The sequence below is a fragment of the Apteryx rowi genome, unplaced genomic scaffold (genome assembly GCF_003343035.1).
Source record: "Apteryx rowi isolate R43461 unplaced genomic scaffold, aptRow1 scaffold_99, whole genome shotgun sequence".
NCBI lineage: Eukaryota > Metazoa > Chordata > Aves > Apterygiformes > Apterygidae > Apteryx > Apteryx rowi.
The window spans coordinates 1,568,246-1,594,849 of NW_020451304.1; the positions used below are offsets into that span (position 1 = coordinate 1,568,246).

The following is a 26,604-nucleotide window of genomic DNA, read 5'->3' on the forward strand; positions in this document are numbered from 1 at the left end:
GCTCCTCCTCCTGGCCACCGTGGCCCTCAGCCTCCAGGGCCCGCTCGCCACCCAGTACCTCTGGGACCGGCTGGGCGCCGACCTCGGCTACAGCGGCCTCAACGCCAGCGGCGCCGCCGGCTGCGGGAACGGCAGCGGGAACGGCAGCAGCGGCGCCGACGCCCCGCGGCAGGTGGGAGCCGGGCGGCAAACCGGGCGCGGGGAGCGGGGGGCCCCGGCGCTCCGGGGAGGGGAGCGTGCTGCTGCCTTCCCCAGCGGTTCTTCGGGCTGCCCGAGGAGCTCTGCTGCGGGCAGGACCCCCTGGGGAAGCAGATCAGCCTGCCTTAGCAGCACCCCATGCAGGGCCTCATGCGTGCGTGTTTTTCTTTTAGGAAGTGGAGGCCTTAGTCTCCCACTGGAACCTTTATATCAATCTGGGAGGCTTCTTCGTTGGTCTCTTCTCCGTGACTCTCTTTGGGCCATGGAGCGACAGCATAGGTCGCCGTCCAGTGCTTGTCCTGCCTGCAGTAGGTATGGCCTTGCAAGCGGCCATCTATCTTCTCGTCATGTACCTGCGGTTGCACGTTGGCTATTTTCTCCTTGGACGCATTTTGTGTGGCCTCATGGGAGACTACAACCTGATCCTGGCTAGCTGCTTCGCCTATGTGGCCGACACCAGCGACAAACGCGCACGTACGTTTCGCGTAGCCATTCTCGAGGCCTGCCTTGGCATAGCAGGCATGTTAGCCAGCATTGGTGGTGGCCAGTGGCGCAAAGCGCAGGGGTACATCAACCCCTTTTGGCTAGTGTTTGCTGCCAGTCTTGCTGCTGCTCTGTATGCTGTTTTCTGTCTTCAGGAATCAGTGAAGCAGCGGAAACCAGCCAAGCTGTTCACTCTCAGTCATTATATGGCTGTGTACAGGCTATACACAACTCCAGAACACCAGAGCTCCAGGCAGAAGCTTGCACTCTACTCCGTGGCTTTCTTTCTTATTGTCACTGTACACTTTGGAACCAGGGACCTCTATGTTTTGTATGAACTTGGCTCCCCTCTCTGCTGGGCCTCTGATCTCATCGGGTATGGTTCAGCAGCTAGTTACCTGGCTTACCTGAGCAGCCTGGCAGGGCTGCGGGCGCTGCAACTGTGCCTTGAAGACACCTGGGTGGCAGAGATAGGACTGATCTCCAATATTTCCGGACTGGTTGTGATTTCTCTTGCTGCTACAACACCACTGATGTTTACAGGTGATGCTGAATTCTTAGATCCCTATACCTCAGGGTCTTAGCTTAGAGATACCATAATATGCAAGAGAGCAGTGTGCTCTTGGGAGAACAATCAGGTGGAAGAAGTTCTGCCTCTGTTTCAGCCCATGTACCCACAAAACTATGACTTGCCAACAGCAAAGTTGGCCAAACACTGAATTTGAAACTGCAACCATATAGTTCCTCCAATGTTAGTTTTTCAAAAAGCCATACAGATAAGGCATAACTCTGCATGCAGAGGCTAAAGAACCATTGTGAAAAGCAGGAGGGTGAATTGGGACTAAAAGGTAGCCGAGAGAAGCAGTCTGGAGCTATAAATTTATGGAATTGACTTTGGAGGCTTTGTTTAAGTCAATACAGCTTCAGCTGAGCTTTCCCTAATGTGTCATATCTTGCTCACAGGTTATGGGATTCTGTTCCTTTCCATGGCAGCCACCCCAGTCATCAGAGCCAAACTCTCCAAGCTGGTGAATGAGACAGAACAGGGTAAGGAATTAGCCAGTATGTTTAAGCCAGGTCCTGAAACACTGTCCTCTTGGAACATTGAAACCAAACTGCTTTGAGAGGTCAAGACTTCTCTAGCTCCTTTGGACTCCTTTTATGCCCATGCCTGCACTCTCAGGCCCTGGGTGACACTTTAATTTGTCAGAATAATTGTCAGTTTTCACTACTGTAGATTTGCTGCATTTTCAAGATGAGGGCAAGAAAAAGCGAGATGAAAAGTATTGCATTCAAGCTCGGGAATGGATCATCCCCTGGCCTGTTGGTTTCCAAAACTTTCACGAGGAGCAAGAGTTAAAATGGATTATATAACATGCAGAAAATAGTGATTTCCCTCAGCATGACTCTTCTCTGTAGATCAGTAACAGTGGGTAGAAACTCAGTGTTGTTAGAGAGTTATATCATTGACCATGGTGAAAGATCATGGATAACCCCCAGTAATTTGTTTGAAGAGCTTGCACTTGCTGTTAAAGTCTGCCTCGGAATACCTCTGCAGGGAGAGAGAGGGAAGGAGGGATTTGAGAGGGGAAGTGACTTTGCAGAACTGTTTCTTGTATTAGAATGAAGGTGGCATACACCTGATACCTTGTTTATGATGCTAATCCTGTAAAAGGTAGTCTTCTGCTGTACTTAATGTTTAACAAGCGATAAGATGTGCTTGGCAATAAACAGATATAGATAGCCTCTTCTAAGGCATTTACAATCCAGTTGATACATAATGTCCCTGGTCAGCACTGGTGGTACAAATTCTGGAGGTCAGTGAGGTAGTCTGGCCTACAGAGAAGCTGAGCATGGCATTTTTGGCCTGCTTGGCCGGGTGCAGTATGCCTGACCTCTGCTCACAGCTCTTGCCTCCCCACACTTGACAGTGAAGACACCAGTTTTATGATCAGAAATGCAAGCACTTCAGAAAGATTCAGGGAATCCCATTGAAGGAGGTAAGGTGGTAAGGACATTTCAGCTGATGATTCCCAGGCGGGGCTGTCTTATCATTAACCTCTTTTATGTCTTTTCCAGGTGCGCTCTTTGCTTCTGTTGCCTGTGTGGAAGGGCTGTGTTCACTTGTGGCTGCAGGAGTGTTCAACTCACTCTATCCTGCCAGCCTGCACTTCATGAGGGGATTCCCCTTTCTCTTTGGGGCTCTGATTCTTCTTATTCCAGCAGCTATTATTGGGTAATTTGCTTCCTATTTCTAAACTCTGCTAGAGGACCTCTGAACTGTAATATAAAAACTGTTATTTATTCTTCATAGGACAGGAGTTCACAATAGATTTTTAGGGTGTGTTTTCAATTGGGCTTATGGGAGGGAGTTTAGTGCCCTGGTAAGTGAAGGTGCAAGTCCATTTCTTCTAGCATCTGAGTCATAGGGATAAACCTACAGCCAAGTAATGTAACTGCCTACATTGAGAGTGTTTCAAAGTCTCATTCCACCCCTAGAATTGAATTCAGACTCTGGAGTTGAATGTGTGTACTGCCCGTAAAACTCTGCATGGAAAGCAGCATCTCAAAGGGGTGATGCGAAAAAGTTGCATGCTGAGAGTAGTGTGAATCTGAGGCTGCTGTCACCATAGTGCCCTGGGAGTGACACAAATGTACTTTTGGTTTGGAAGAGATGGAATTATCTTAGCATAAATCTCTCTTCCTGTAGTTACCTTACTAAAAAGCAAAAGTAGTGTCATGATAGAAAATGAATTCCCTGGTTAGTTCTGGGAGAGAGGATGTGTGGAGACTGTGGTAGAAGTGCAACTCCTGGCAGGGTCATTTCTTTTCTGTTACTGTGAAACTAAAACTCGCTTTGTGCAGAGAAGTTCCAGTGTGCCTTTTTAGGTTCTAACTCTGTTCTTTCTTTCTTAGGTGGATAGAAGTCTGGGACTCAAAGCTTGAATACAGTCACTTCTCACGTTCTTCCCTGTCACTTGCAGACAGCTGAACAGTGACATAGCAACAACAGATTGGCTGGCTCAGCAGCATCCATCTCAGGACTGTTATGTGTTCTTCCCTTGGAGAACAGATCAGTGTGTGAGGGACACCTTGGTTGTCCTTGCTAATTTTTAAATGCCAAGTAGTTGGAAATCATGGCACTCCAGTAGGAACTTGATTTGCAGGTGCGAATGCCTCCTCACTGTTCTGTTGATTCATCTGTCAGAGAAAACCCAAGAGACTCAGACTCAAATCTAATCAAGAATAAAAACTATTGTTGGCTATTTGCAAGGCCRGTTAGTGATTTCTTTCTTWTTTTTTTTTCTTTTTGGGAGGTTTTTGCGCCATGCTTTTAGTGATGGGAGAGAATGCAATTCTCACTTAACTGCCAAGCATGTTCCCCTCTGAGTACTGCAGCGTGCAGCAGATCAGCTGTTGGTGTGGGTGAGACTTGTAGAGCAGAACTGAAGCAGACAGATAGCCCAGTGGTGTGCTGCCAAGGAAAGAGATCTGTGTTCCAAATCAGTGTGTTGTGAATAAAAGAATCTCATGAATGTCGTAGGCCATGCTAGGCTCCTGCAAAAATCCTTATGATAAGCAGTAGTTTTTCACAGGAGTGCTATTGTTGCCACTGTTTAGTAAACCGGTTTTAGTTTCACGAGTAAGAGGGGTCCTCCATGGCATCTAATGCATGAAAGTGCTTGTAATTGCAAGTGCTAGTGGCACGTCCTGTTTGTTCATGTGCAACTCCACCCAGGATTTCAAAGGTTCTTATGAGAAGTAAGAGCTCAGGTGAGAATACTAAGGGACAAGCTGGTACCTTAACTGACAGTGGCCAAAACTGACGAAGTTAAGGATAAAATTGACAAAATTGGGCCCCTTACTTAAGGGACCACCTTTGAGAAGTGTGCACTAGAAGGCCTGTGAAACCGCTGCTGTGTTTGTGGTAGAGGCAGAAGCAGTCCTTTCTTATTGGTAGACTGTGTTGTTGGGATGAGCTGGTGTGGGGTATCTTTAGAGGTGAAATTTTACATTTTAGGGGGCATGATTTTGGGTCTGGGACCTCTCTTGGGCTGACCTCAGGATAGGTTGATGCCAGCAAGCCACTTATGTAGCTGTTTGCCCAAACCCCAATGTTCCTATTATTCCTAATTGTTCTTTTAAAAGCATTAAGCATTGCCTCAATCATGTTTTCTTCAAACTATAATAAACCAACAGTTCTRATGATAAACATTGTACACAGTGTTCAGAGATGTAGACAATAATGTCCTTATTGTGAAATTGCTTAGCAGACATGTTACTTCCAGAATTAATAAAATCTCCATTTTCTTTTATGGCTCATAAAAAGGATAGCTTTTGTGGTACAGCTATTTGTGATTTGTCCTTGCCTCATTCAGTGCTTATCTCTCCATTATTTTCATGCTTCACTCTTTAATTAAGACTTTGCAGTAAAGAAGCAACAGCAGGAAGTTATCTGCTGTGTGGGGAATTAATATGTCAGAGCCCCAAGTCAGGAGGAATGCAGTTTTGGGACTTGCAAGCAGCTATAACCTGCTTTTCCTGAATACCAGAGTAAAGCTTGCTGCAGTGCTTCATCTGTAACCCATCCTTAAATACACAGTAAATGTGAAATGCTGATATACAGCTTTGTTCCCTGTTCGTTAGGAGTTTGTTGATAAGAGCAGGAGAGTTTGGGAATGAGGAGACGGAAGATGGAGAAGTAGGGAGGTTTTAAGAACTTGGTGTTATGCCACTTGATCCTTGTAGCTATGCCAGTGGACATAACTCAAGCAGAACTTACTTGTGTGATTCAAAGGCTAAGCCCAGAATTAGCCTGCAGCCAGAACAGGGCATGCTGTGAGTGTTGCGTTAGATGTTTGTGGCTGAACCGGTTGTCAAGTAAATCTCTTCACCAGCAGAGTCCATGGTTTTCAATGCTACCAGCTGCTAAACACTGTGCAGTGGAGTGAAACTGTTGTGTACCGGCTCTACTTTCCTGTTTATTTGTCACTGTGCTTGCAAAGGAGAAGTTCAATAGGAACTATTGTACTCTATACAAAAAAAAAAAAAAAAGAAGTTATTTTTAGGCTCCCCTCCAAGAACTACAACCCTGAAGCAAATACACGATCCTTGTAGTGTGACTGGGCAGCAGGTAGAATACAGTGAGCTCACCAGGCCATGCAGAGATGAGCRTGAAGTGTGGATCCCCACAGAGAATGGTGTCTGGAGAACTTGAATTCTGCTGTTAGTGTGTCCTGCCCCTTCAGAGGGTGAGAAAGCATGATGGCAAGAGAGAACAGATGGGAGAAGGCTGCGGGGAGAGAAGCACGTGACACAAACAGGAAAGAGGTGAGGATTTAGAGTATAAACCAAATTTATTAATAATGGCTGATAGAACAACTTTAAAGTCTTTCTGATATGACATGACAAAGGAATAAGAAAGGATGAGAACGGAGAAGCATTTATCTCTTCAGGATCTTCTGCTCTGACTGGAAGGGGTTGGGTATGGGATGCTTTGCCAAGAGTAAAGCAAGTTCATCGGGGTGAAGGTAGTAGAATGATAGGAAAACAGGAAGAGTTACAGTCTGGGCAGCTGGAGCAAGAGGTGGGATCTCATTGCGGGCGAAACCACCTAAGCTGTAGAAGACAACTAAATCTTCTCTATATTGAATGGTGGGTGAAGAGGTTAAATGATAGAGAGCTCCTGGGAAACCAGAAGCCCTTTTTACACAAGATTCTTGCTTCTGGTATCTTTCTGGTTTTTTTGTGTAGTGTTGTAGGCAGCAAAATCTTTAGGACTCTTTGTGTGGGACTCCATCCGTGGGCATGGAGACCTCGACCTTCAATCAGTGACTCAAAACTTTTCCCTGAAGCAGCTCACATAAAAGCCCTGTGGCTTTTATCCTTCAGCAGGTTCACCTTTGGGCTCATCTGCTGGCTTCCTCATATTTAATCTGAAGATTAGATAGATTCTGTTTCTGATTAATGCTGAGAGGATATGGCCATTAACCTTCTTTCCCCAGAAAGCAGAGATGCCATTAAGTATGAGCTGGTAAGAACTATCCATAAAGATGTTATTAAGCACCAGAATTTAACTTTTTTTTCCCCTTAGATATTCATGAATCTAAGCCAAAGCAAATGCTTGTGTTCCTGAAAGTTAAGGCAGGAAGAAAGGCTTCAGGGAGAGCCAGGAGAAGGACAAGGTGACTCGGTGACTCCTGGACTGGAACACAGCTGAGCCTCCTCATTACCTCCTGGAAAGGTAAGGGTTATCCTGAGCAGGGACAGGCTGAGGAGCTTTCTGCCAGTGTGAGAAGTAGAACAAGGCCGGGAGGGCAGAATTCAGAGGAGGCATGTTGAGGTGCCTGTGGTTCCTCAACTGCAGTGTTGACAGCAGATGCTGGCCAGTCCTGCTCTCAGTCTATGCTCACACCTAGCAGCCTCCGCCTGCCCTTTTCATTGATTTCAGCCCTTTCCTGACATTTCAAGGTGAGTAGCTGGAAAAGGATCTGGTGGATGTTGAAAAGGGGTCAGAAGAAGAGACATGGAAACAATTGCTACCTGGCACTGCATCCAGCAGAGAGTAGGGACAGCCCTGAGCTTGAGGCGTGTAGCCAGGGCTATTGGGTAAGTGCCAGTCAGCAAAGAAATGAGCCAGCTGCTGTTCAAAGAACAAGCCGTAGGAAATCTGTAGTGGAGAACCAACAACAGAATAAAAGCATATAATAGCCAGCATATAACAACTCCACAGGTACAGCACAGCAACTACCGTCTTCCATATCTGCATGGTAATATATTTTCAAGAGTCCCAAACCAGCCTCCTGTGCCCTGTATATAAGGACCTGATAAAGTGGCAAAGCTGAGGTGTCAGGTGTAGGATAAAGAGTTGTTTTAAAATCACGTTTTGCAAAGACCCTTTGGAAACTTCACTTGGTCTAAAACTAAACTTCTGTGGCCAGAGCTAAGAGCACAAAGTGGTTATGCAGCATTAGGAAGGGAAAGGCTTCAAGAAGGGAGAGAGCTCAGGCGTTGAAGGGGCAATAATGCAGAAGAGGAAGTGTCTGCCCAAGCAATTAAGAAGGACCTGACACTCCCTGCCTGAATGCGTTATCTTCCCCAAACGTGGGGATTTCCTTAGGCCTTAGCTTCTGTTTGCCCTTTCCTCCCTGAAGCTACTGACCTTATTGATATTCCCTGGGGACCCAGCAGAGGCTATAAGACACTCACGGGCTCTTTCCTCTTGACCTCTCTTCTCTCTCCTGTGTCCTCTTGCGACCCCTCATTACCCCTCCAGCTTACAGTACTTAGAGGATCCCTCCTCTTGGGACCCATTTTTTGGGTGATGCTGCAGGTATTTGAGTGGGGGTCAGACCATGCTCGTCTCCTGTGCACCTGCTGCACTATGGGAGGCATAACCTGAATGTCCTGCCTAGGCCAGCAGCCACCTGAAGGAAGGATGTAAAAGACAACCAGTCCCTTCTCAAGCAGGTCCACCCTGGCTCGGCTCCAGGCACCAGATAAGTGAGTACTGGCCTTCTAGTGCTAAGGGCTTGCATTTGGGGATAAAGAAGGACTAAAGCCTTTGACTGCCCCAGCCACAGGCCTTGTCTCAAGCCAAGAGGTGGGCCAGGTCCTGAGGGAGGGAGGCTGTTGGGTAGCCCTAAGATGGGGAAAAGTCTAGAGGGAGAGATTTGGCCCCACCAGAAGAGGGGTTGCCTGGAAGATCTCTGGAGGGAATGAGGCAGCTCTGTTGTTTCTAGGTCTGCCCAAGAGAGGGCAAGCAGTCCAGGCCATTCTCTGACCCAGCCGAAGAGTCCCGGGAGGAACGGCCCTGGAGAAAGCGGATGATTTTGTCAATTGTGGCCTCCTGGTACTCATGGGACCATCTGTGTTGGGGGGAAAATCATAGTTAAATTTTCTGTTGTACAAGACACTGCAACATAGCTCAGCATGCTTGGGCCATGGGCCAGAGACCCCCTTCCTTCACATCCAGTCCAGCTCTCCAGTAACACCCCTTTTCCCTGTGGAAAATGGAGGAACACTAGATGCTACAGGAAAGCCCCCTTCCCTGGACCCTGTTGGAGGGCTACAAGCAGTTTGGAAAGCCAGCCTGGAGCACTGCTACCCCACTGGGACGCAGGAGGTGAAAGGCACCCAGTCTGGCAGGAGGACAGCAAGCTGGGAACCTGCCAGCATTGCTCCTACCTGGGACACAAGGGTGGTGAGGATGTGTATTCTCCCAGAGAAACTGTTTATCCAGATGAGTCCCAAGCACAAAAGCAGCAGCAGAATTACAGTGGGGACCTTTGCTCTCTTCATGCTCTGGAGTACCTCAAGTGACTTACCTCTCCTTTGGCCTTTTCTGCCTCCCTCATCTGTTTCCCCCAATTTCCTTGTGCTCTTTGCTACTGCTTATGCAAGCTGCTCTTTCCTGGTGCCCAGGCACCCCATAGCACAGGCTTCTCTTACTTACTTGATGCCATTAAATTTCAGGACAGCTCTCATGTCCTCGGGAAGTGTCTGTGGATCGGGCCACTCAAAATGGTCTGTAACCGGCACAATGTTCTTTCCAGAGTTCAGGGCTGTCACAATCTCCTGTGGGAACGTGCAGTGCTCAGACTGTGGSCTGCATCAGTCCATCACCAGCCCGCTCCTATTCCTGCTCCAGCTCACACCATGCTCCCATTTTCTGGCATCTCTTACCTTGTGCACCCAGTCCTTGCATTCAGGGTCTCCCATGCATTTATCCAGTGCATTTGGCGAGAGGACCAGCACAAAATTGCGGGCACTCATGACGCTCTGGATCAGCTTGTCCTCAAACTTCCCTGCCTCCAGCTTCTCCACATCGATGAACACACTGAAGCCGTGCAACTGCAGGTGGACCTTCAGCAGGCTGGTAGTGAGAGAGACAGCATCGTGAGGAGCACTGCTGCCAGTGCCTGGGTTTCATGCACTCTCCCACCACATCAGCCAGGACTTTGTGAGACAGAGGAGCAGTGAACAGACTCCTGCAGAGCATGGCATGGTCCTTGAGATGTCAGCTGCCAGTCCTGCCTGCTTACAGGTTTCTGGGCTCTTGCGGGAAGAACAAGGAGCAGGACATTAACTCCCTGCTGTGATCCTCTACAGCCCTATGAGTACAGTGTAAGAAAAGGTAAGTCAATGTCAAAGAGGGACAGAATGGCAGTTATGGGACTGCAAATTAGCCTGTTTGCCATGCAGCTTTTGGCATTTGTTGTCCCTGTTTGCATTTCTACTTTTGGCACCCCTCCATCCTCCCTGCCTTCCTCCCAGCTGCAGCCTGCAGTGCTCCTTTTCTCACGTGTGCAGCCAGCTCCAGGCTCTTCCCATAAACTGTTCACCAACCTTCGCTCTGAGCTTTAGCCCAGCATGATAATGTTGCCCACAGGACTCACCTGGCTAGCTGGGACCCGGTGCTCCTCCGGTAGCTGATAAATACATCAGTCCCATTGGATGAAGTTTGCAGTGTTATAGGGGAGTGAAGCATTTCTAGACAAAGCAAATGGCAACAAAAAGTTAAAAGTGCCCAGCAATTCGTCCCAACCCAACCCGGCCTCACTACTTGCCCCCATTGCCCCCACCCGCCTGCTCCGGGGCCAAGCGCAGCAGCAGAGCCCGCACCCCTAGCAGCAGAGAGAATTCGGACGCGGTGGAAACCCATGTCAATGTGGCAGTCCTCCTGCAGCTGCTGCTCCGTCACACGGTGCAAGAAATTGCGATTGATGCCACACGTGAGTAGGTTGTATGTGTACTGGCGAAACTTGGGGTCGATGCTGCCCAGCCAGTCAGCCAGGTTGCTGCGGTCGCAGGTGGAATAGTTTGCGAATGTCTTAAGTTCTGTCAGCTCCCGAAAAAACCTGGCAGAACAACAGATGAAAGTGTCAAGCGGGGAGGGGGAATTGCTGAACCAGACAGGGCTTAGAGATGCTTGATAACAGATGGCTTTTATCTGCACAGGACAGAGTGCACTTACATGCTGTGATAAAGAATGAACAAAAGAAATGGAGAAAGAGACAAACCAGCTGCATGACTGTGGGAACGTTGGCCCTCAGGACACACAGGCCTGAGGAGCTCAGCCAAGGGAGGAAAAGCCCAGGTAAGTTCCCATTTTTCTGGATAATGTGCAGAATCCTGCCTCAGTTTCTATGCAATAGATAGTCACTCCCCATGCCACATCTCTCTGGGGCATTGGCCCTGTTGCAGGAATCCCTCTGGGCCTGCGTACTGCACTGTAAAAGCTGTGGTAGTCCAGGTCTCCCTTTTTGAGAATCTCTGTTCTTGCCTTTGCAGGAAGGGAAGGGCACAGATCTTTCCCCTGGCTCTGCCACAGTGATGGCTGCTAGGGAGAGGTCAGCATGTGCTAGAAGTGCTGCTGGGGTAGAGTTCCTACCTCTTCCGAGTGATGCTGGAGTCCATCCCCAAATCTTCCTGCAGCTCCTTCTCCGTCAGTCGCAGGAGTATGTCCCCGTCCACCTGGTGGTCCTGCCAAGAGAACCCCAGGCAGGGGTTTCAGAACCTCAAGCAGGGGCTGCAGAAAGCTGCCCCTTGCTGGAGACAGCTCAGGGGCATGAAGCCATCCTCCCACCACTGGGAGACAGGGCTGCTTTGCACAGCTTGCGTAGTACCCCTGTGACTCTGCTGGCTCGCACAGCATTAGCATGCGCAGGTCAGGACTGAAGGAGACCTGGCACACACAAGCCTCAGCACCCAAGCGATTGGGCCAGAATTTTTCTCTGGGATGGTACCCAGACTTGACACCTACAGAGGTTATGTGAGAAGAGGAAGGAAAGAAGACTCTTGTAGARGAGAAGGGACTGGTGGCAGGAGACACTGTTCTTCTCCAGTAGCCTCCCTCAATCCTGGAGCCCCAGAAGGGCAAGCAGCTGTTCTGTCCGACGATTTCTCCACCACCAAGTGCTGATGTGTGTGTGGAGACACTGGGACAGGGTGATACAGGAGAAGCTTCTTGGGTGAGATGCTTCCACCTCTGCTGCAAGATGGAGCAAAAGGGCCCACCCAGCTTCCCTCCCCCCAGCATGTGCCCTACCAGGAATCTCTGGCAGTATTTGTTGAATCCGATCTGCTGCAGCCACGTCTGCACCTCAAAGGTTTTCCAGTTGGGAACAGTGGGCAGGATGCGCCGAGGCACCTCCTCCCCTATCATGCGCAGCACCTTTTTGGCCAGGGAAGAGGTGGTGCCGCTGGTGGAGTAGCACACTATCCTCTTCAGGCTCTGTGTAGCCCCAATCTCACTGAAAATCTGGGGACACAAAGGGAAGACACATGACTTCGCTTCCCCTTCCTTGCCCCCACAACCTGTGCTGGGCCATCCTCGGGCTGAGGTACTCAGTGAGTTCAAAGGGGAGCAAAGGACACCAAGATGTGATCGTGGAACCCCTTCCCTTTTGCATCTTCTTCCTGCTGGCCAGCCTACCCTTTACCTTTGTTTTCTTCTGCCTGGTTTTGATGGCAGCCTCTGTGCAGAGGTAGAAGGCAGCGATACACTGTGCCTCCAGCCGCGAGCTGTCCAGCAAGGGTACCAGGCGCTGCAGGTCATCAGCTGTCCTTCCCTGGCTGTTGTCACTGCTGTCCAACATGTCACACGCAAACTGCCCAGGATCCAGAGAGGCGATGAAGGGCTCCACTAGAGCCAAGGTCCCTGACCGCTCCACCTCCTTCTCAATTTCTTTGTTGGTGGCCAGCACCGTGATGGCCAGGCACGCGTGCAGGCGGATCAGCTCATCATCCCTTGAGAACACCAATGGGAAAAGCCACTCTGCCGTCTTTTTCTCAATCATGAGGCGCTGGTTGGCCTGCCCTCCGTACATGGCACAGTTGGCCAAGGCCATGGCACAGTGACGCAGCACGATAGGGTCTGTCCAGCGGCACCAGTAGAGGATAGCATCCAGGCCTCCATCAGAGATAAGCTGGAAACAGGTCTCCTCGGTGTGTTTGAACATGTGCTCCAGGATGCCAGAGATGCTCTGCGCCAGCTGGGGAATGTCTCGCTCCTTGGCTAAATTCAGGATCACTCCCAGACCAATCCGAGCAATCCGGTCCCTAGAGAAAGGAGAAACACAGGCAGGTGAGGGGCAGATGGCCATGCAAGTAGTGAGAATAGTGCCTGGTGTGTGAACTCCAGATTTCAGTGGTGTTTGCCCCATGACAGACAGACGTTTCCCTGCAGGCCCTGCTGCCAGGCTACAGTGCAGCGAGGTACAGCAGGCTGGTTTTGACAGAGCCCATCTGGGTCTGATGGAGGAGCTTGTGGTGTGACAGCACGTGGGACGCACAGCCCAGGACCACTGTGCCAGGGGCTCCCTTTTGCTCCACATAAGAGTTGCAGAGCAAGCAACAGTGCAGGTAAGTTAATACTGGGCAAGAAATAGATCTGTTTACTCAGCCTTCCTGAAGTGTGTGAACGGCTCTGTGTTTAGGGGGCAAAATTTGTTTGCCCCTAACCAGTGTTGTCACCTGGCTGCCTTCCAGTTTGGTACCAAGGACAAGGTGCTTCACATGGGGCTGAACGACTGTTCCCGAAGTCGTCATGCAGCAATCCAGGCAGTGATTGAACCTCAGGTCCTGACTCTGTGCCATGAACAGCAGAGTCTAGCATCTCTGCAGCCTTCTTATGAGGTAAAGGCAACAGATCACGGCCCTGCCCTGTCATGCGCTCAGTGCATAGCCGCTGCATGTCTGGRACATGGCCATTCTGCCATCTGCTTGGACAGGCGCAACGCCTGCTCTCTGATGAAGACAGGGAAACAGCTTCCATGTGAACAAAGATATCCTGGTTACATGACTGAAATGACACATACCCTCTGGCCCTGTGGCTGACGTGTGTGTGCACCCTCTTGGGACTGTGACAACTGTGTTTCGGTCATATCACTGTACTGACAAGGTCAGCGTGACAGGGAGAGGCTGCAGGGTCTTTGTGAAAGGAGGGCACAGGTTTGCAAACTGCCAGGACCAGTGCACGGGTTGCAGTGATCTTCCTGCCCAGTGCTGGTGGGTGCAGGACTGGCTGTGGGGATATGCGAGAAGAAAGTGGCGAGAGATGAAAACCTGACTGTCCTGCTGAGGACCACCAGCTACTGCTCACGCACAGCTGGGCTTGGGAGCCCTGTGCTGTGACAATGGTCTTGGAAAGACGCCTGGAAGGGKGCTGTTCCCTGATGTCCTAGAACAAGGAAGGAGGAAACGTCAGGGCCAGGATCTCAGCTGCGTTGCCCCTGGGCTGCCCGGGGGGAGGGTTCTGGTGGCTGGAGGCAGCTCTATCTCTGGCCTTAGAAACAACTGCTCTGGTGCCGTGGTGGATCTGCTCCATCTTCATGGCACAAGTGTTGGCACAGATCTCCCTTGCTGTGTTGCTTGTAAGACCCAGGACCGTAAGGCAGTGCTATATTTCAGCCCCTGGCAGTGGTGGGGTTGAAGGCACTCCAGCATCTCCATGTTGGCAGGCAGGAAGGGCGTTTCTGGGAAGCCCGTGGCCTGCACAGCTCACGCTGACCTTGGGGTAAATTTGGCAGCAAACACTGCGGAGAGCTCTGGAAAAAAAGCCCTCACCCTGGGGCTGGCTTCAAGCCCAGGCTCTGCCATGGCGTCAGATGACAAATGCAGATCCATCTGGTCTCCAGAGCCATAGGATGGAGCCGGAGCTGAGACCACTCCAGCTCCTGCCTGAGCCCTGCTGCTGTGGCACTCAGGCACCGGGAGAGCTCTGTAAGTCAGAGGCTCGGACCCAGGGGCTGCCCCTGTGCCACCCTGCCCTCACTCGGAGGTTAGCGGCAGGTCGGGGCAGAAAGCACCAGTGCCGCGGGGAGCAAGAAAAGGCTGGGGATCAGCTAGCTGTGCCGAGACCCTGGCCCACAACAGCTCTTGCAGCAGAGATGGTGACTCCTGCGGCCACTTTCTCTTGCCAGGGATCGATGTGCTTAATTCAAATCATGCCCATGACGTTTCCTTGGATTAATTCCACCCTAATGGACTTTCCTGGTTTAGCTCTTTGCTTCTCTGGGCCTCACTGAATGCAGTGGCAGGCAAAGGCTGTGTGTCCATGACTCCACTGCAAGCCCAGCACGATGCCCATCAGTCCATGGGCTAACCAATGTCTAGAGATAACCCAACCCTCTTAACAACTCCTCTGCCCTAAAGCTCAGCATACCCAGCTCTGCCTCAGAGTGCAGCTCTGGGAATGGGACTTTGGTCAATGTTTCCTAACTCTGTTGATACCTGCAGACTTGCAGGTGTTTCTCTTCTTTACCAGGCAGCTCTGCATACCTGCACTAGTGCCATCTGGCAGAGCCCACCCCTGCTGTGAGATCCCCGTGGGCCCCTCACGGCTGCCACAGCAGGAGGGTCGAGGGCAATGTCCCTTCCAGCTAATGTGCTCCTTCTTGAAGAGCCTGAAGCCCTGGTGAAGGACAGAGTAGGGAGATGCAGATGCCTTTGGGTAGAGCATGGCAGCAGTAGCTGCGCACTGAATGGCACAGGGAACCCGTCCTGGAAAACAAGGTGGAGCAGCCAGTGAGTTGAAAGCCTGCAGAGAGGATGGGGATGGAAGCTCCCCAACACAGAGGCCCTCGTGGTAAGACGCACTGTGCATGAAACTGGAGCAAGATTGTGAGCTTTGGCCAGGCTTCCTCAACACGCTGCTGAATGTCTGGCTTGGAGCAGTCTGGGCATGGACACACTGCCAYGGCCACTGTCTCGCCCCAAGAACTGGAGCTGCAGGAGCTGTCAGTCAGCAGGGTATTAGGAAAAAGAAGAAGCAGTGACCACTCGACAGGGAGAAAACACTGGCAGTGATGCAGGAGGGCACCTGTGAGTGAAGCCAAGGGCTGGGCCCATACAAAGCTATTTTGGGGCTGTTGTCTGCGTGGCAGATCGCAGTGCCGGAGTGACTGCTGGGCTGCCTAAGTCCAGGGCCCAGAGTGAACTGCAGCCCGAGCCGGTGACCCAAGGCCTCTCTGCGGTTACTAGTAGAAATGGTGTCACGGGGACAGCACAGAGAGCCCAGACGTAAAGGCTGCAGCAAACAGGGACAAGTGATGGAGCTCCTCCTGAGGACATACCTGGCCAYGGGCATCCCCATCCGAGCCCTGCTCAGCTTGATCAGGCTTGGCAGGGTGCTCCCCGCTCGCTCGCAGCGTGCAGGARCAGAGGGGCACTGGCTGAGCGGCCGTGMGCGGGGAGCAGCRGAGCAGTGTCAGCACAGCCTCGCGTGCCCATGCCCRYRCCCGTGCCCAGCCGAGGGCCAGCTCCTTCAGCTAGTGCTGCCCTGCCCCTGCTCCGGGCTGCCAGCCGGCAGCACCGCGTGGAGCAGTCCCCGCACATGGTGTGAAGCTGTACAGAGGCCGCTGTGCTCTAGACCCACTTGGAGTAAATTAGATCTCGTCTCTAAGCAGGAAAGTCGGGCATGTTTGCCTGCACAGCCCCAGTGTAGAAAGGCCTGAGGCTGGTGCAGCTCATGTCAGGTGGACGGCTTCTCCCCAGGCTCTAGCCATGTTGGGAGCCTCTGTGCGAGTGCTGGGGGGGAGGGGGGGGCTGCAGCGTGGGGTGGAGGGTGTTTGATGCCCTGGGAGCACCTAGAGGAGGGGAATGCAGGGGGTGCTGGTGGGGTGGGTGGAGGAAATCACTGCTGTGCATGGGCAGGGGGTGTACCTGCAGACGGAGGGTCTGCAYGCGTGGAGGGATGTGGAGGGGAAGGTCGCTGCTGGAGGGTGGGGGYCTGTCTAGGGTGGGAGCTGCATCCGGGGCGCGCGCTGCACTGGGGCCAGCCCTGGGGAGGGGATGCTGTGCGCCTGGGCCAGGCTCTTTGGAGACTCACCTATTTTCTGCCACCAGGATCTGCTCAAGGAGTTTTCCTGCCTGGCATTTGGTCTCCAGCTCCGCCGTGTGCAGCAGGTTCAGCAGCAGGTCCAGGCCGCCCTCCAGGCGGATCGCATCGCACAGCACTTTGGCCACATCCCTCCCCAGCGTGGGCATCCCCCAGGCTTCCTCCACCAGCTGGAAGACCTCCGCGATGGCCCTCCTCAGCTCCGCGGGACCAGCCGCCTGCTTGGCAGAGGAGATGGCCAGGTGCAGGGCAGGCAGGATCCGGTCTAGGGCCGCCTGCACGTCCGTGTTCACCCCGGGGGAAACCTCGCGGCGCTCCCTGGAGCTCCCCCCGCCTGCCCACCAGCCTGGCTGGCTCACGCAGTCCGGCACCGCCAGCCTCTCCGCCCCCGACATGGCGAAGAACCGGCACAGTTTATAGACGGAGACCAGCAGGGTGAGCACCATCGGCAGCCCCTAGCGCAGCATCCTTGGTCCCCTTCGCGCCGGGAGTGCCTGGGCAGGGCCGCCGCACCCCTTGGGGGACCCGAGCTGGTCAGAGGGGATGGCGGGGAGGTGGAGGAGGGAGGACGGGTGTCCAGGTGCTGGGCTGGGACACCGGCTCGCTCTCCCCTCCCTGCCCTGCCGGGGTGTGGAGCTGGAAGCGGTGGCAGGAACCGCCTGCCYAGAGCCAGGCTCAGCATCTTCAGTCCCCGGGGGCTGATGTCACCCCGTTCAGGCACCGCCTCTCCAAGGAGGGGCTCGGCAGCAGCATCCCCCTCCTCGCTGCAGATGCTCTGGCATCCCTCCAGATCCCTCCTTCCGCCACAGCTCCCGTCACAGCCCTCGGCCTGCCCAGTCTTGGCTTGGGGCCTGCCTGGCCGTCCTCGCCACCCCCGTCCCCCTTCACCCGAGCTGCCGCGCAGCYGGTGATCAGCTCCCCGGCAGGCAGGGGCTGCCATGCTGCCCGCGTGGCYGGTCTCTCCAGGACCCTCTCCGAGGCGAGGGGCCACGGGATGAAAACAAAGGGCCGGACCATGGCGGGTTGTGGTTGCACATGGGCAGTCCTGGCCCTGCATTTCAAACACCTTTTGAATCAGTGCGGTGAGCTGAATAGCTCCCCTTGCTGTGGCCTGAATCCAGAGCAGCTTTGCTGGGTGGGCTCAGGATTTGCATTATAAAAGAAAGAGCAGAGGCAGCCTGGGCTGCTTTATTTTTTTTTCCAGGCCAGACGTGCTCAGGGCAGAAATGTTTTGGACACTTCTTGCCTGTGTTGGGAGGAGCAGCTCAAATCCTTGGTTCCAAAGCCAGCCTGCTGCCAGCTCAGACTGAGACTTAAATTCAAGTTGATGTTTTGATGCCACAGAGTCTCTTTTAATCCTCTCTGAAGCCACACACAAGGGACAGTCACAGGAAAGGAACATTAGCTCACGGTGAAGGACGGTAAACAAGGAGATCCGAGTGGCACAGTACTGCAGGAGACGCTGAGCACAGAATCAGTAAGGATTTTCCCGATAAATTATTATTAACCAGGGGTAACTACGATGCAGGTTGTTGCGATGCAGTGCAGCAGAGGGTTTTGCTACCTTGGAGAAGGGTGCTGCTCAGAGAGGGAGAACTCAAATCATTCCTTTTAGCTTCTCCTCACAAACTCGGAGTGCTTGTCTTTTCTTTTTGGGGGGGATTTTTAGCAACACCAGGCTGGGCTCTGTGTCTGGTCTGTGTTCCCAGCCTTGCTCTGGGGAAACTGGCCCATTGCCTGAGCTCTCCTGGCTGGCTCAGCTCCCCTCAGCAGCAAGGGACTCCCCGGGGCCTGGTTACCCCAACCAGCCCCTCTCCCAGGGGTCTCGTCCCGCAACGGCTTTGAGCACAGGGAAGAGCTTGCCCAGCGCCCAGGTCTGTGGTTGCTGGTGGCCAGGAGGCTGGAGCTGCGGGAGGGCAGCTCTGAGGCTTTGTCTCTGCCGATCAGCAAAAGCAGCACAACCACTGCTGAGCCCTTCTCATCCCCGCCTCCTCCACCTGCGCGGGCTCAGGGGGGACCTGAGCCCCCTCTGGCCCCGCTCATCCTCCAGGCTTACTTTGATGAGGACGGGACGCTGGGCTGGTGCTTGTACAGGGGGACGATGCCAGCCCTGACGGGGTGAACAGGGGGGTAACGGGGCTGCAGGAGAAGTCCTGCCCATGCAGCCTGCTTCTGGCAGCTGTCCTCAGCTCCCCAAAGCTTTCCTGGCAGGCAAACATGCCTTTCTCAACACCAAATCCAAGGTCTTCCCAGCAAGATTGGGATCAGCCAATGCCAGGAACTGCCTGTGTCTGACCTGGCAGAGGCAGGGCTCCCGGAAAGGCAGGCAGCAGCACCCGCCAGCCTGCTCCAGTTTCTTCTCTCTGCAAATCTCTTGTCACTTATTAAAGCTCAGAGCTGTGACACTCCTGCCCCAGGGTTGGGGAAGACCCCTGTGGTGCTCCTGCCCCGGCAGGGCCATGGCAGTGCAAGCAGCCAGAGCCAGTATSTCTGTAGCCTTGTGTGCGTTTGCTCCTTGCCCCTGATTACATAACCATCCTGGAGTTATCAGAAACTGCAGAAAGAAGCTGACTTGACATTAATTAGTAACCGAAAAGATTGTCTGGAAAGGGGATGATGGGAGCAAAATACACAGGCTTTTGTTTGTCTACTGCAGTGAAAGTGCACAGGACTTGCCTCCCCCCGCTCCCTTCCTCCAAGCCACTCACCTCTGGCCCCTGGTGCCCATGCACACAGGTGACATCTGTCCCATCCTAAGTCGCCACCTCTTGGCGCTCCCCAGTTCTGGTTCCAGCATTGCTGACATTGAGAAAGCCAAAACCTCTACAAAATGGTGATGTTTCAGGCAAGTGTAAGCCAAGGACCTTTTCTTTTGCCCTCTGAGCCCAGCAGGGTCCTTGTCCCTCCTCATTAGGCTTTTCATCCTGCCGAGACCAGGATTGGGAAATAGCCTCCCTTTGAGACAGAGGCTGGGAGTTTTGATACCACGAGATTTGCTAAGAAAAAAATTGTGGCAAGACCTGAAAACTGGTTCCTATTTCTGACCTCCTGTCACCCCCGGCTCTCTGAATTCACGGCCACCTGCATGCTGGCCGGGAAGTGGCAGATGGCAAAAGCGTGGACCCTGGGCTAGACTGCCCTGTGCACCCAGGACTCTGCACGCCAGGAGCCTCATCACCATCAAACACAGCCGCCTCGGCTTGGTGCCGCAGAGGAAGGCCGGGAGGGAGTGCATCTCTGCCCCTTTCCCTCTGCTTTGACCTTGGCCTGTTTGTTTTCTCCCACTGGGGCAGGCTGAGCAAACAGCGGAGGCCGGAGCCCCGGCTTCCGCCGTGCCGCAGCCCACACACTTGCAGGAGGGCTGCGCTCCCGGCCACCCAGGATGAGGCTGCTCTTCCCTGCCCTCCTGCTGGGCCTGCTCGCCGTGGCCCGTGCTGCTGAAGGTGAGCCTGAGCTCTCAGCCGGACGGCCCCGCTCCGGGTGGTCGTTGGCGGCGGGTTACAGCGAGGTTGGGAATGGAGCAGACGCGGCTATTGGGCACTCGGAGCGGCTGGGGGAGCCTGGGCAGGGTGAGGAGGGAGACAGGCAGCAGCTGGGGCCCCTGGCCACCTTGCAGCATGGGGCAAAGCCAAAAGCGGGCGGCACAGCACACGGGTGTTAGCAGTGCCTATGGCGTCTGGGCAAATCCCCGGCCAGGCTGCAGCTGGATCGCATGGAGCCAGCATGCAACTCGGATCGTGGCACGGCCCCATCCACGACTCCCATCCCGCCCCAGTGAGCCAGGGGCTGGGTGGGATCAGGGAGGTGCTGGGGGAGGCTGTGGGGGGGTGGGGTGCCCCTCGAGCTGGACGTGACAGTGTTGCCTTTCGCCCCCGGGGCTGGGGAGGGCTGGGGAGGAGGAGAGGTGCTGGCCAGGCTGCCCGACCCGTGTTACTCCTTCCTCGCTGGCTGGTGGCTCTTCCAGACTCCTGCGTGGGCCGCTGCGAGGAAGGCTTCGATGCGCAGCGGAAGTGCCAGTGCGATGCCCTCTGCGTGTACTACCAGAGCTGCTGCAGCGACTACTCCACTGCCTGCAGAACCAAAGGTACCAGCCCCGCCGGAGCCCTCCGTCCCCGGCTGCCAGCAGCAAGGRGGGGCTGCCTGGGCAGAGCAGGGACTTGGGGGGGGGCGCAGCCCTGGGCCGTCGGTGTGGGGCCAGCTTTGTGTGCACCCATGCCCRTGGGGTGAAGTCAGGGCTGGGATTTGGTGCGTGGGTGTTGCAATGCCAGGCGTTTCGGGCGGTTGGATCTGCTGCAGCGCGGGGCCCCGGGCTTTGTGTGCACCTGGGTTGCCTGGGAGCAGCTGCAGCAGCAGGCAGGAGAGCGCACTGCTCTGCACGGGGCTGGCTCTCGCCTTCCAAAACAAGCAGGGTCCTGCCCGGCTGTGCCAGCACCCAGACCCCTGTGTGGAGACACCCAGGGCTCCCTGGGACCGACCTGCTCCCTCCCGTAGTGACCCGGGGAGACGTGTTCGCCTTGCCGGAAGATGATTACATCGACTACTACCCCACCACCGAGACCAGGACAGGAGAGGGCACCGAGGCAGCACCCACAGAATGGCCCACGTTCCTGCCGCCTGTGCTGACAACGCAGGGGAGTGAGACGGGCCCTGAGCAGACGCTGCAGGAGGAGGAGGAGGAGCCCATGCAGGTGCTGCCCACCACCACGCTAGATGGGCTCGGGGAGCCGGACCCCGAGGAGGACACTGAGCAGCTGTGCAGCAGGAAGCCTTTCGATGCCTTCACCGACCTGAAGAACGGCTCCCTTTACGCTTTCCGAGGTACCTCAGGGCCCTTTTCCAGGCGTGCGGCTGCCCTGTCGGTGCCCCACTCTCGCGGCTGCGCTGCGGGGAAGGTCCCTCCTTCCCCTCCTGCCACTCYGACCTCCCCTCTCTCCACAGGGAAGTACTTCTACGAGCTGGATGAGAAGAGCGTGCGGCCCGGCTACCCCAAGCTCATCAGTGACGTTTGGGGTATAGAGGGCCCCATCGACGCAGCCTTCACACGCATCAACTGTCAGGGCAAGACTTATCTCTTCAAGGTGGGCAGAAGCGCAGCGGGCAGGGCTGGGGGATGCTCCCTGGGTGGCTGATGCTGGGAGCGAGGACACAGCCCTCAGACTCGCTCTGTTCTGACCCTGATAGCCTCCATGCACACGCACTGCGGCTGCCAGATATCCCCAGATCCCTCCCCCGTCTCTATAAGGAGGCCACACTCCAGCCTGGTCAGAGATAAGCCASGGCTTGGTGGCTATTGCCGCTGGTTGTAGCAGGAGGGCAATCCCACGGCAAAGAGGGACGGTCACAGCCGTGGGCTCTGAGCCAGYGCTGCTGACCAGCGGGCCAGCGCGGTGCCCCCAAGCAACCGCAGCCTCATCACTGGCCTCCCCAGCGCCTGCTCTGCCCCTAGGCAGAGCCTGGGGGACGCTGCTCCCGGCTCCCTGCCCAGCTTCCTGACCCCGTCTCTGTCCCGCACCCCCAGGGCAGCCAGTATTGGCGCTTCGATGATGGAGTCCTGGATTCCGGCTACCCACGTGACATCTCCGAGGGCTTTGAAGGCATCCCAAACGACATCGACGCAGCCTTCGCCCTCCCCGCGCACAGCTACCACGGCAATGAGAGAGTCTATTTCTTCAAGGGTAAAGGGCTCAGCCCCTCCGCACCCATACAGAGCACGGTGCTGCGCAGAGCACCCTCGAGCCAGCAGCTGTGGGGCAGGACACACGTGTCCCTCTCTGACAGTGCTGYGCTGCTAGCTGCTGTGCCCCCGCGAGCGCGTCTCCCCTAATCTCTGCCCTGCTAACGCGCTGCCTGTCCTGGTGCTAGATAAGTATTACTGGTCCTACGACTTCGCCCACCAGCCCACGCAGGCCGAGTGCGAGAAGTCCTCGCCCTCCACTGTCTTCAGGCACTACGCCTTCCTGAACCGCGACAGCTGGGAGGATGTCTTCCAAATCCTCTTTGGAGGCCGGATGGGTAAGGGACAGGGCAGCCCCGGAGCTGGCAGGGGAATGGGCTGGCATGTGCCAGCATACGCTGTGCTGATGGGGCAAGAGGGGTGCAGGCATGCAGGGRGAGGGGGATGTGATGCCTGGGAGCACAGGCAGGTGGGATGAGCCACTGCACTGAGCTGTGCAGGACCCCCCCAGCCATGGCTGCATCACCYGCAGCATCCCATGTGCACCAGCCCAAATCCAACCCTTGCTACACCCTCGTCAACCCTCGTGTCCCACGCTGCAGAGCCTGTTGCCAGTCACCACCACACCGTCACTGCTGGGGACTGTTTATTCCCACTGGAGCCAGAGTTGCCATAGGAAAACCCCAAGGCTGGGCAAGAGAAACGAAAGGTGGAGAGGAGGAGATGGGAGCCAGCACTGGCAGGGCTGTTCCCAGCCAAGGCGGGTGGTGAGATCAGGGCTCTTGGCTCTGCCCAGCCCATGGCTCCATCACGCCTCTCCTTCGGGCTGGGGACCTTTGGAGCAGCTCTGCGCTGTGGGTCTCCAGAGCAGCTGAGGGCTGTGTGTGGGGCTGCTCTCAGCCCAGCTCAGGTGGATGCCGGACCCTGTGCATTACTGCCCCTGACGCTCRGCCTCTGCCTCTTTGCCAGCCGGCGCGAGCGCCCCGCGGTTCATCAGCAGAGACTGGCGGGGGGTGCCCAGCCGGCTGGACGCTGCCATGGCCGGCAGGATCTACGTGGCATCCCAGCAGCCCCGGAGGAGGAAGTCTCGCCGCCAGCGTAAGAGGTACAAGAGCCACCGGTCGCTGAATTTGGGTTTCTGGAGCTGGCTGCAAAATGACTCCGAGTCTGCGGGCATCGAAACCGACTGGCCATCGGGCTCCCAGTGTGAGGCCCTCCAGAGTGTCTACTTCTTTGTAGGAGGTAAGTCTGGGGCTGCAGGATCYGGGCAGCAGGGGAGAGCTGCGGGATGGGGAGCCCTCGCCACCCCRGAGCTGCCTGGGCACAGGGAGGCCTCACCTCGCTCTGCGACATCCAGGAGCCCAGCCCAGCTCTGGGATCCTGCGGGAGGGCAACCTGGGCCGGCAGCTCCCCTGCGGCTCTGCCTCCGGGCAGTCCTGACGGCCRCCTGCCCTCTCCCCCAGACAAGTACTACCGCGTCAACCTGCGCACCAAGCGCGTGGACCTGGTGCAGCCCCGCTACCCRCGCTCCATCGCCCAGTACTGGCTGAACTGCCCGCAGCCCGGGGAGGAGAGCGCCTGAGACGGGCCCAGCCGGAGCCGCCCTGCAGCACAGCCCCTAGCTAGACCCCAATAAACTGAGTGTGGTGCAGGCCAGGGAGCTGTGTCCATCTGTCTGTGTGGCACCAGGCAGCTGTGGTTTGTGCAGTCCTCGCAGTCAGAGGTCCCAGTGCCCCCACGGACCCTGGTTGTCCCCGCAGGTACAACCATGCRTGGGCAGTGCTGGAGCCCAGCTGCTGGACCCAGTTCACGCCGCAGCTGGGGCTGAYGCTCCAGTTGGGCTGGGGCTGTTCAGATCTGCTCCACCAGCCAGTCCGGGGCCTCTTCCCACTGCAGGACAGGGACAGCTCCGGCGGCTGCCCGCCGGGAGCAGGCCAGGTTAGCGCCCCKGAGGGTCAGCCCCTTTCGGGGAGGCACAGCCCCGTGCCTGCACACCTGGGCCGGCCTGGCGCAAGGGGGTGGGTGCCTGRCTCCGAGGGACTGCATCCGAGGCACTGCCTGGCTGCCCCAGGGGAAGGGCAGGGGCTGTATCCCGGCCTCCCCCTGCCACCCTGCTCACCTCTCGGCTCTGGCAGCCCTGGCCATGGCGGGGCTGAAGGGACAACCTTTCCCTCGGGGCTGGTCCTGCGCTCCGGACCCCGCTGGTCCCGGCTTTCCCTTGGGAGCAGGTGTCGCTGAGACGAGCTCCTGCTCCTGCCCTGGCTCCTGCTGTGAGCACACATGAAACCCCAAACCCTGACCCACCACCCAGCTGCCTCCCGGCTGCTCCAGCAATGCCCAGGGGGTTTCCAGAGCCCACAGTTGGTGCCCCGGGGGGGCCCTCAGGCCCCGGCTCTCACCGCTTTGCCTGGTGTGGCTGGGGGGGCCCAGGGAGCTGATGGGAGCAGGGCAGAGCCGCATCCTCCTGGCCGGGCGGCGGGATGCTGGCACTTCCCTCGGCAGGGACTGGCTGCAGTGTGGGGGGCCCCGGCAGCACCTGGGGGGCCAAGCAGAGCTGTCAGCGTGCCATGCCATGCCATGCTGTGCCGTGCCCCTCCAAAGAGATCCCCGGGGCCGTACCTGGGACATGATGGCACCGGCTGGCTCAGGGCAGCACTGGGGGCACCCTGGGCAGCAGGGGCAGCCGGAGGCGGGAGCCAGTTTCTGCAAGAAGGAGAGGGCAGCGGGCAGTCTGCACAGCCCTTGCCCACTGCAGACGCTGCCGTGCCACGGTGCGGCCCGCGGAGCGTGCGGCCCGTTCTCCCCGTGCTCACCAGCAGTGGGGCCCAGCAGCTGGAGGCGGGTGTCCCGTTGGGCTGGAGGAGCCTCGCGGGGTGGCCCAGCAAGGCGCGGGGGCCACGGGCRCTCCAGGAGCTGCGGGTGGCTCTGTGGGATGGGCTGGCTGGGACGTCACCGATGAGGTCTGGAGCTGGCCGGGGTTGCCTGGAGAGCAGCAAGGGCGCGGGGCAGGACGCAGGCAGCCTCCAGCAGGCCTCCAAGCCCTGCCCGGCCCACGGGATCAGGGTGCCGGGGTTCCCTGTGGGATTGCCGCTCTGGGAGCAGGCAGCACATGGCACAGGGCCAGGCATACCCAGGCATGAGCCCTCCTGCCCCCTGCACATGCTGCCAAAGCCTCCCTGGCACAGGCGTCCCCATCCCTGGGAGAGGTTGTCGGACACGGGGTCCTGTGCAGCTGGGGGGCTCCAGCTGCCCCCCAGAGCTGCCCCGCCGGATCCTTGAGCATCGGCTCTGAGCTCATGGCTCCTGCATGTGCCGGGGAGGGCTGGGGACCCGCCGTGCCTGAGCCGTTCGTTCTCCACCACGAAGTCCCGCAGGACGCYGTAGAGACTGGGCCAGGCTGGGGCTCTCCGCGAGGCCCTGGCCACGCTGCCCTCACCCACCGCAGCAGGGTGCTGCCCTTCAGGAGAGGACTGTCGCAGCCCTCCCCAGCCCGGCCCGGCCCCTGCCCTCGCGGGGGTCCCCGGGGCGGCCTCCGTGCTCCTCGCCGGCAGCCTGGGCAGACACAGCTGCCGGCGCAGGGAGAGGTTTTCCAGCTGTAGGGCCTGGATTTCTTCCTCCAAGGTCTGCAGCAGCTTCTTCTGGGACACCTGGGAGCATGAGGGGGCAGCTCAGGGGGGAGCCCCAGCAGCGGGGCAGAGCATCCTGCCCCTGCCCACAGCCACCACCTGCTGCCGTACCCTGTTAGCCACAGGCCTGGTGGTGACCCTCCGGGCCCGGCTGGCGTAGTGCAGCGTGCTCATCGTCTCCAAGAGGCAACGCGAGGATGGCGAGATGCAGGCAACCTGCCGACAAGGAAGAGCCGCAGGTGAGCTGCCAGTGGGGGGATCCCCCTGTCCCCTTCCAGCTTCCAGCCTCCCCCCCCCCCCCCCCCGGATTTGTACACCCCACCCAGCCCCTCGCCCTTGCCCAGACTCCTCCATCCACGTACCATCAGCGTGATGCCCAAGCCGCCCAGGGAGCGGGCCAGCAGCCGGGTGAGCTTGCTGTCCCGGTAGGGGATGTGCGTCCGCTTCCCTCGGGGTTTGGCCAACGAAGAGATGCAGTGTCCTGGGAGAGAACGAGCCCCATTGCACCCTCTGTGGCTCCGCCGGGGTCCCGGGACCGGCTGCTGCAGAGGAGGGCTCCCCGGGGCCTCACCTAGGGCCAGCAGGCTGCGGTTGATGTTGTTGGCTTCCACGGAGAGCTCCCCAGTGGAGCCTGTGTCCTTCACCCGCTCGCTGCCGGCCAGGTCCACGAAGCACAGCGTGCCCTGCTTGCTGGGGCAGGCGCTGGGCTGGGGGCCCGCGTTGCTGGGGATGATGCTCCGGCCCTGCAGCCCTCCCCGCTCACCCGCTGCGGCCGTGGCACG

At 56.5% G+C, this 26,604-nt stretch overlaps 4 protein-coding genes across 9 annotated transcripts in view; 2 read left to right on the top strand and 2 right to left on the bottom strand.

The window, feature by feature from the left end:
* Positions 1 to 4: 4 nt before the first annotated feature.
* SLC46A1 (solute carrier family 46 member 1) lies at positions 5 to 3,958 on the top strand (the record flags this gene model as incomplete). Its single annotated transcript, XM_026055322.1, has 5 exons — positions 5 to 172; positions 372 to 1,224; positions 1,645 to 1,728; positions 2,761 to 2,917; positions 3,598 to 3,958. Coding segments are annotated over 5 exons (1,338 nt in total), but the record flags the coding sequence as incomplete, so codon positions are not given.
* Positions 3,959 to 8,327: 4,369 nt separating this feature from the next.
* Positions 8,328 to 16,968, bottom strand: SARM1 (sterile alpha and TIR motif containing 1). Its single transcript, XM_026055241.1, has 9 exons — positions 16,514 to 16,968; positions 12,126 to 12,744; positions 11,732 to 11,944; positions 11,075 to 11,166; positions 10,306 to 10,541; positions 10,080 to 10,173; positions 9,367 to 9,556; positions 9,137 to 9,258; positions 8,328 to 8,549 (listed from the first exon to the last, which is right to left on the bottom strand). The coding sequence occupies exons 1-9, from the start codon at positions 16,966 to 16,968 to the stop codon at positions 8,420 to 8,422; spliced, it is 2,151 nt and encodes a 716-aa protein (XP_025911026.1). The 3' UTR covers positions 8,328 to 8,419.
* A 2,857-nt stretch (positions 16,969 to 19,825) lies between these two features.
* Positions 19,826 to 23,836, top strand: VTN (vitronectin). Its single transcript, XM_026055242.1, has 8 exons — positions 19,826 to 19,965; positions 20,487 to 20,606; positions 21,014 to 21,340; positions 21,461 to 21,600; positions 22,041 to 22,197; positions 22,385 to 22,534; positions 23,166 to 23,438; positions 23,660 to 23,836. The coding sequence occupies exons 1-8, from the start codon at positions 19,905 to 19,907 to the stop codon at positions 23,776 to 23,778; spliced, it is 1,347 nt and encodes a 448-aa protein (XP_025911027.1). The 5' UTR covers positions 19,826 to 19,904; the 3' UTR covers positions 23,779 to 23,836.
* A 150-nt stretch (positions 23,837 to 23,986) lies between these two features.
* The window catches only part of KIF12 (kinesin family member 12), a 4,627-nt gene continuing 2,009 nt past the window's right edge, over positions 23,987 to 26,604 (bottom strand). Inside the window, exons 7-14 of one of the 6 annotated variants that reach the window (XM_026055237.1) lie at positions 26,394 to 26,529; positions 26,185 to 26,303; positions 25,934 to 26,038; positions 25,010 to 25,843; positions 24,816 to 24,899; positions 24,596 to 24,732; positions 24,316 to 24,491; positions 23,987 to 24,086 (exon numbers count right to left, since the gene is read on the bottom strand). In XM_026055237.1, coding sequence (XP_025911022.1) covers positions 24,004 to 24,086; positions 24,316 to 24,491; positions 24,596 to 24,732; positions 24,816 to 24,899; positions 25,010 to 25,843; positions 25,934 to 26,038; positions 26,185 to 26,303; positions 26,394 to 26,529 — 1,674 coding nt within the window. In that variant the 3' untranslated portion in view covers positions 23,987 to 24,003. The other 5 variants (XM_026055240.1, XM_026055238.1, XM_026055239.1 and 2 more) reach the window with 5 other exon arrangements.